Genomic DNA, 8,924 nt, shown 5'->3' with positions numbered 1-8,924 from the left:
ACATTGTGTTAATCTTTGTGTTTGATTATTCTGTTATCTTGTTTATTTTCCATTATTTTCTGCAACTTCAATTTATTTGCAGGTTATGCTTTCGCTACTCAACTCATACGTCAATGACGTTAGCAACAAAAATCTAAATTTATGGTGATATTGAGTCATTAATGTGTGGGGTTGTATACGTCCATGTTGAATAATATACTTTCTTAAATCTAACAATAACATATACTTACTTAAATCTAACGATAACATAGACAACCCCAAACATTAATGAGTCAATAACACAGTCAATATTAATTTCCAACAAAATAACATCTTATATAATACCAAGTACCAACCATCAATACGACATCTTATATAATCCCAGCAATAAATAATAAAAAACAGCATAATTACATTTTGTAACCATCTGATATTTGTCATAGCTTGTGCAGTAATTAATAATGAGGGTCCTTCCAGCGCCCAATGCTTTCTTATGTATGATGTGAGCCACATAATTCTTCGTTTGAATGCAAACCAATATAACACAATTTCTATCATGTATTCTAATCTTTTTCCTCGGTCAATTTTTGTTCGGATGCAGTAGTAAGGTTAAGTTTGTGTTTTATAATGATAGTAGTGTCAAAATTTTGGCCACAACATAGTTTTAATTTACATTTGTTTTATAATGAGAGTAGTGTCAAAATTGTGGCCACAATGCAGTTTTAATTTACATAATTGGAATGTCCAAGAAATTTTCAAAAAACACAAAAATTAATTATACATTAACAACACATTTTGAACCTAAAAAATTCACAATCTCACTGAAACTTTTTCACCACATTCTGTAACCATGAACCCCACTCTCATACATCAACGATGGTAGCATCTTTTATAATCCCAATAATCAGTCAACGAAGAGCAGAATAATTAAATTTCGTAACCATGGACCCCACCAGGGGTTAAAATTGACGCTAGTTTACCCGTTTTAGGCTATTTTAACCGTAAAATATAGTTTATTGCATAATAAACTCGTCATTATTAATTGGCTAATTATTTATAAAAGTGTCAAAATGACTGGCAGCTAAGAAAATCAAAAGTTTCAATTATATATACATATTTTATTTATATATTTATTTACTTCAAGATGGCGCACCCCATCTCTGGACTTTTGCGATTTGATGTCTATCAGATTTGATGTGAGGTGATTCTATTATTCTATCTCACTTTGAGTGTAGCTCAGAGAAACCAAAACCTTTTTCTCTGAATCAATTGAACAAAATATTGATTTTCGATTATGGTATTAAACAAAATTCTATAGATACTAGAGGGAGTTCTTCGACTCAGAAATTACATCAAAACTCACAGAGAAGGCGAGAAAACGACTATTGCAAGAAAAGTGGGTTTGAGAGTCGCGTCTACCATTCTGGATTCTCTATCACTTGTCGCTTGAAATTACCTGAAAGCTTTGGGAATTTTACAATATCCCTGGTACAAAGTTTCATACAATAATAAAGAAAAATACAAGCACTTCAACATTTAGGGAAGAAGTAAGCATTTCTCTGAGTTAAAGGCTTCTCCAGATTTGGGTTAATATCACGGTGTTCAGGTATGCCTAACTTTCTTTCCTCTCCCTTTCTCTTGTGGCAGAAGCAATGCATGATGTGTGTTTGTGGTTTTGAAGATAAGACCATTTGTAAAAAAAATTGTTAATTTATTTGGATCAGCAACAGTCTCGAATCCTAAGGTGGGTTTGGTTGGCAAAGAACATTTTCAAGAAAGGGCTCTGCTAAGGACTTAAGGAATTTTTTTTGGAATATATCACTTCTCTTTTCCTCTTTATGTTTGGAGACCAATCCTACAATGTTATTTTCATTGCATTTAATTCAGAATACATCATCTTTATCTTAATCATCCTTAAAAAAATAGACTAGGTTAATTGAGATCATAGTTGATAATATCTCCAAGTTACTCTCAAGTCAAACTATGCTGGGACAAGCTAACTAAACATTCCAAGTCAGAATCTACAATATAGATTCTCTAGTGTTCATCTGACATCTAGATTATTGTTTCCAAAATATCCTTTGCACCCTCATATTTCGAAATCTCACATCTTCTCAATGTTGTCGATGACGAATTGCAAGAAAAGAAAGGGTCTGACCTCTAGTCTGGGCCGACCCTCACCTGCTCCGGTGGGACCTGTTGACCTGGTTCGGTGTGACCTATGGCTCACAAAATTGGATTTAACATGAGGTCATAATAACCCTTGATTATAGGTAAAAGCATAAAAGCATTCATGGCGTAGTTAAACTTGTAAATAGAAAGTTTGTTGTTTATAAACATTTAAGGTTGTTGAAAGTTGTTTTATTGGTTGAGTGTTGAGTTAAGTAGAGTTGAGTGATAAATGATTTTGAGTGTGTGATTGAGTTAAGATATTTTAGGTAAGTGGTTAGTTAGAAAAAGATAAATACTTGTCACGGGGTTATGATAAGAATCATGTTTTGTGTGATCAAAATAAGAATCACAGCTCATATTTTATGTGTGAATTATTTATCCTTTGTTTCTTTCGCTTTCCCAACAAATTAATACCAAATCTAAAGTTACAGAACTGAGCTAAAAAAATCTAAAAGCCAGAGCTAAAGTTACAGAGCTGAGCTAAAAATATCTAAAAGCCACATATAGATAAGTAACGAAGATAATCCAAGTTTTTATTTTCTGTGTTGCGTAAGTGAATGATCACTATCCAGAATCGCCCGTGAACTGACAAGGTGTTGTAGCCACCGCCGTGAGCCACAGTTGGATCACAGTCTACAAACTGTTTACACGGCTGAAAAGAGCGTGCGAAGGGAGAGCACAAGAACACGTGTTATAGAGCCAACGCTGGTATGACATCGCCGAACGTTAAAAATTTAAAAAAGGAGCACAAGAACACGTGTTAAAGTCAACTCAGCGATCAAATTTAAAGGTTAATTTTTTTCGCGTGAAAGTCGCGCTGAATTTTGTTTCATTAAATTTATTTTTAATACTTGACAATTAAAAAGGGTGTTATGAAGATTGGTTGATTCGAAAGGGATGATTTAAAATTTGCCTTGAAATGAAATGGCTGGGTCATTAAAAGTTTTTTATTTTTTTGAAGGTTTGAATTATCGGAAAGAATTAATTGCAGCAAGAGGGTTTTGTGCGGAAAAGGATAATTTTTTTAAGATTTTTTATATAAAAAAAACAAAGATATATGGTATAAAGATTTTTTTAAGGGTTTTTTGGCAAGAGAATTTAGGGTTTTGTAAAGTCTTTCTGTCTACAAAATTATTTTGTTTTTTGTTAAGCATAACAATTTTTGGGTGAAGATTGTGTCTTACGGAGCTACATATTGAAAATTATATTTTTTTTGGGGACGATATGGAAGACAACCTCATGCAATCAGGAAAGAAACTCTAAGACAAAGGGAAGACTGCAGCCATGGATCACAAAGCGTGACTGAAGAATATTAATAAAATAAATCGAAAAGAAGAGGCAATGATCATTGCCATAGTTAGAGAGATTCAGGCCATAGTCGAGGAACTAGGAAGTCTAGCAGAAGACAAAGACGAAATCGAGGGTGATTGGTGTAGTTTTGATTTGCTACCACCTCCTATGTTTACAGGTGAATATTTTGATCATTGGGTTATCAAGATGTTAAATTTTCTTCAAGCTAGAGAGTTAATTGAGTACAAATCTAATAACCCATATGATGCAGTATGTGATGTTTTAGCATTGAATTTTATAAAACAAGCATTGGATGAGAAGTGTTTGTGCAGGGTAGCAAAAGCTACAACTTCCAAGGAAGCATGGAAATTCCTGGAAGTAGAGTTTGGTGCAAGGGAGAGTGACATGCAACATAAGGTTATGTCACAAGCAAAGAAGTCAGCTGCAGACCTGAGAGTAGATGAGCAAGACTCTAAGAGGAAAACAGAGCTTGGAGAACCCCACTCAAAAGTCGATGATGGTTGTCAAGACCATAAAATTGAAACACATTATGCAAGCATGCATATGGATAAAGAATATGCAACAAAGGTTGCAGAGAGAGAAGCAGGAGCCTCTGTATGTGAAATAGAGCAAGAGCATATAAATGCTCAAGAACTCTGCTGTAATGTGGATGACGCAGATGATGGTGAATCCCACTGTGATGAGACACATGTGGATGATGACTACAAAGTTATATGTGAATTGGTGAATCCAACCGCAACTAATGTATTTAGTGAAGTTGAAATTGTCAATGAAATTGACAATGAGCACATGCATGCTCGGATATCCCACCATAGTGTGGATGAACATCATGTTGATATGTGTGGTTTCTTTTTTGAAATAGGAATTGATTGTGGAAATATGGTAAGCGAAATGTTTGATGAAACGTTGAAGGTTGACGCTGCCACTGTAGCAGCAACATATGAGGCAGTTGGAACTGTTCATGAAGCAGTATGTCATCTAGCAACAGTTGATGATCAAGAACAGGATAAAGTGATTGAAGAGTTTTTGATGAGAATATCCACTAACAACATAACAGTGGAAGACAACCTCCATGCAATTGAAAAGAAGCCAGATGTAGAGTAGGAAGCTCTCACTGAAGAGAATCATAATAAAGATGTTCTTTACATTGTTTTTTAATATGCAGGTGTTCAGAATAGCATGGGAAAAGAAGTTGAAAGCAAGTTTGTTAATCATTTTGATGTAGATTTGAAGTTCATTGAAGAATGGACTCATAAACCAATAGAATATTTTTGAAGATGCAACGCTTTGGCAGCAGTTCATGGTTGAACGAATGTTTGAAGAGGAAAGTGTAGAAGACAAGATCCAATTATTTTTCAAAACAAGTTCAAAACAAGTCAAAGAAAAATTGCAGTAGCAGCAAGTGAATAAACCGTACAGCAAGAAAGTTCAACAGAGAATGAAGCAATTTCGAGGATATAGAATTTGGAAGAAGAAAAAAATAAAATGCAAAATTGTGAAAGTCTTGAGTCATTGTAAGCTTCGCTGACACATAGACCAGCAGACATGTTTGAGTGATAATCGAGTCAAGTTATGTTGATTCATACTGTCGTAATTAAGGGGGAGTGTTAGAAATTGTAATTACTCCCGCATGTGGTGTTAGCTAAACATAGAGAGTCAGTTCACTGAGTGATTGAGTGTTTGAGTGTTTGAGTCAAGTCAAGTGATAAACAACTTTGAGTGTGTGATTGCATGTCAAGATATTTTAGGCAAGTAGCTAGTTGGAAAAGGATAAATACCCTTCACCGGGTTCATTGTAAAAATCATATTTTGTGTAATCAAAAAAAGAGCCGCAGCTCGTGTTTTATGTGTAAATTATTTATGCTTTGTCTCCTCTGCCTTTCCAACAAAAAATCCATATCCAAAGATTTTATAAATGAACTTTGGATCACAACAAAATTGTGGAATGGTGATATATTCGATAACCTTAGATGACTTTTCATTGTTAACCCACTCCAACAATAATAAGTTGGAATTATTCCAATATATATATATAGATAAAATGACGTTGCCTTATACATTTAAAAATAAAAAATAAATAAATAAAATTAACCATCCATAGTTTAATGACCACAATATTAACGATAAAGAAATCGATTCAACATCTTAATTAGCTTTTAAATGGTTTTAAATTACTTTGAATGTTTATGAACTAAGTTGGTTGAATCTTTATTAACAAAGGTCTTTGATCTAAGATAGGTATTATTTTATGGGAGATTGGCCTCATCTTTAATGAGAAAAAAACGTGTCTAACGTAGAGGGGAGGGCATCGAAACTCTCTAAGAAGGCATGCCTACTCTTACCATGGCTTCTCCTCCACCAACATACGCTCCAACCAACTTAATAATGTAAAATATTTAACAATTAAATAACACATAACTAACATTTTCTCTTCCCCATCAATTCAATACATATTCACAATAGATATGCCCCTCTTCTCTATTAAACAAGATGGGTTGCAAGCAGCTAGTCCCTGCCTTCGCAGGGAAAGCTAAAAAGCTACAAAGTGACGGAGGAATAGATGATAGAAATAAGAACAACGGATCAAGATTGGAACCTAGGGACTACGAAGAATTGGGTAAAAAATGATGGCAAAACAGAGTTCTTAAAGTTGGTTTTCCAAAAGAAGTTCCGCTCCGACAGCAACTCGTAATTAGGCCGATAGGCCTTCCTATTGAAACAGACCTTTCGTCGTTACTTTCTTTCTCATGCTGACACGTGGCATCGGGAACAGAGTGGGCATAACTGCAGAGTTCTGCAATCTCACGCCGACACGTGGCATCGGGAAAAGAGCGGGGATAACCGTAGAGTTCTGCAAGCGAGCTGCGTCGTGTATTCATGGATATTGATGAAGACGGTTCTGCTGCTAAATTCGTGCCGTTTTCTTCGGAAGCTTATTCATGTAAGAGTTGTAATTCTAAAGCATGGTTTTTAACATTTCAGGTTGGTAAATGCGTGGAAATTGGTTTGCCAATGCTCATTATATTTGTTGGATTTGCACAGGTATTAATGATGTTTTTCAGTAAATTACTTAATTAAGCAGCTTTGGATGCATTACGATTTATGGTCATTGCTTGACTGGTTTTGATCCTCCCGTGTGATGCAGTATTTGAAGCATATCCAGGCACGAGATCTACCTGTTTTTGAGCGCTTTCCGGTGCTTATTTGCATTAATCTTGTGTGGGCTTATGCTCATCCGCTTACTGCAAGTGGAGCTTACAAGCATGTGCCCGAGAGGACAAAAATCAACTGCCGCACTGATAGAGCTCACCTTATATCATCTGCTCCTTGGTATGTGGTTTTATGACCAATGTAAATGAAAAAGGAGTGCCTGCAAGTTACTGATGGCTAAAAGAATAGTTGATTCATTGATAGCTATGATTTGATTAATTTTTTGAATATAATTGAATGCAATGATTTGAATCATCATTTAAAAATGGATGTGGTATATCCGGAAGATTCTATAAACATTGAACGCAATAATTTGGATCATTGTTTACATACAGATATATCGGATGAAGTTTTCCATGTAATAAGATCATGTTTCAAAATTTTCTATGCAGGATAAAGTTACCCTATCCTCTGCAATGGGGTGCCCCGACTTTTGATGCTGGCCATACGTTTGGAATGATGTCTGCAGTTCTTGTTTCTCTTATTGAGGTTATATACTGCTGCCACATTTTTACCTTGTGTTTTCAAATAAGTGATCGGTGTTATGGGATTTGGCATTTGAAGTTGTTAGATCTTTAAATATTATGAGGCAGACATGGTTCTTCCAGTAAATGCAGTTGTAATTTGACAATAACTTATCATGAAAATTTAACAATGAACTGCAGTCAACTGGAGCATATAAGGCAGCTTCACGACTTGCGAGTGCCACACCTCCTCCTGCATATGTTCTTAGCCGGGGTATTGGATGGCAGGTGAACTGGCTGGGCTGATTGGATTAGATTGAATTTCATTTTATTTGAATTGACATAATTCACGTAGATGCGTTTATTTGGAAAACTGGATGGAACTTACTAGCGTTGTTATGCTCCAGGGTATTGGCATACTATTAGATGGCCTTTTTGGGACAGGAACCGGCTCCACTGTTTCAGTGTGAGTATTCTCTGCTCATTGCAGTTTTTATGAAAATATTACTATTAAGAGTACTGCATTTTTAGAAATTCTGTTTTAACTTTTAATTCAGGCGATGTTGTTATTTCAGAGAGAATGTTGGGCTTCTTGGTATTACTAGAGTAGGCAGCAGGCGTGTTGTGCAAATATCAGCTGGCTTTATGATCTTCTTTTCAATATTAGGTTGGAGACTTCTCTTTTCTTGTGATATATATACTTAGTTGTTTGAGAGAAATGTTTAGAATCTTTTCAGAGTCTTTGATATTAATGTATTCCTGTATTTACTTACATTTAGGGAAATTTGGAGCTCTTTTTGCATCAATACCATTTCCCATATTTGCTGCATTATACTGTGTGCTCTTCGCGCTGGTTGGTAAGTGATTTCAATCAATCTGAATGAAATAAAACATATTTGGAATTTTAGGCCTGTGGGTTTCCGAGTGTTTCTATTTACTGCCATTTTTCCCAGGGGCTGTTGTTGTTTCATTCATCCAATTCACTAACATGAACTCAATGAGAAACCTGTTCATCTTGGGAGTTTCCTTATTTCTGGGCCTGTCTATCCCACAATACTTCAATGAGTTTTATGCTACTTCCAGAGTGGGCCCTGTCCATACAAATGCAGGATGGGTAAGTTCAAAAGGAATTCTGAAGCATGCATTGTTTTGATTTTCAATGTAGGATGTAATAACTTGATACAAGGTTTTGTGCCTAATTTAATTTGTCATCTGTTGCAGTTTAATGACTTCCTAAACACCATATTCTCGTCACCGCCGACGGTTGCACTAATTATTGCATTATTTCTAGATAACACTCTAGAAGTTGAGAATTCCAAGAAGGATAGAGGGATGCCATGGTGGGTAAAATTTAGAAAATTCAGAGGGGACAGTCGGAATGAGGAGTTCTACACTCTACCATTCAATCTCAATAAGTTTTCCCCCCAACATGATTTTGAGGATCTGTTGTAAGATTGGATAATGCCCACCAGCAAATTGTCAACTGAATGTATCATTATGATATTTCCAATTGGTTCATGAATTGGGATACTCAATCCTAAGGAGATGGTAACAGGCATGCATCTCCCAATGATTGAGTCATCAACCTTGCAGTTTTTTTTTTTTTGAAGGAATACAAAGCCAGATGATGTGAGGGGTAGAGCGGCAATATGCATATGTTTCTCTTACAATATGATTGTAATATCTTTTGTTTCTCTTCTGTGGGAAATTTTGTACAGGAGTTCAAACAATGTATATAAATAGAAAGATGCAGAAAATGACAGTCAAATTTTGTACTCAGAATTATGA

At 35.4% G+C, this 8,924-nt stretch overlaps 1 protein-coding gene across 1 annotated transcript; it reads left to right on the top strand.

Moving 5' to 3' along the window:
- The first annotated feature begins 6,339 nt into the window (after positions 1 to 6,339).
- On the top strand, positions 6,340 to 8,664 carry LOC149264767 (nucleobase-ascorbate transporter 2-like). Its single transcript, XM_089400752.1, has 9 exons — positions 6,340 to 6,504; positions 6,608 to 6,792; positions 7,065 to 7,161; positions 7,338 to 7,424; positions 7,544 to 7,602; positions 7,712 to 7,803; positions 7,916 to 7,993; positions 8,090 to 8,250; positions 8,358 to 8,664. The coding sequence occupies exons 1-9, from the start codon at positions 6,340 to 6,342 to the stop codon at positions 8,586 to 8,588; spliced, it is 1,155 nt and encodes a 384-aa protein (XP_089256878.1). The 3' UTR covers positions 8,589 to 8,664.
- Positions 8,665 to 8,924: the final 260 nt, after the last annotated feature.

This window comes from Pinus tabuliformis, chromosome 6 (assembly GCF_031772625.1).
Source record: "Pinus tabuliformis cultivar Carrire ecotype Pingquan chromosome 6, CPIR1, whole genome shotgun sequence".
NCBI classification, from domain to species: Eukaryota; Viridiplantae; Streptophyta; class Pinopsida; order Pinales; family Pinaceae; genus Pinus; species Pinus tabuliformis.
Note: the sequence above shows the minus strand (reverse complement) of the source record. Positions and strands in the feature narration are given on the sequence as shown.

What these genes read in the sequence shown, in the direction of transcription:
- LOC149264767 (XM_089400752.1), top strand. Translation starts at nt 6,340, where the DNA reads ATGGATATTGATGAAGACGGTTCTGCTGCTAAATTCGTGCCGTTTTCT. An exon ending in TATTTGTTGGATTTGCACAG is followed by an intron (nt 6,505 to 6,607) that starts GTATTAATGATG and finishes CGTGTGATGCAG; the next exon opens with TATTTGAAGCATATCCAGGC. An exon ending in CTTATATCATCTGCTCCTTG is followed by an intron (nt 6,793 to 7,064) that starts GTATGTGGTTTT and finishes TTTTCTATGCAG; the next exon opens with GATAAAGTTACCCTATCCTC.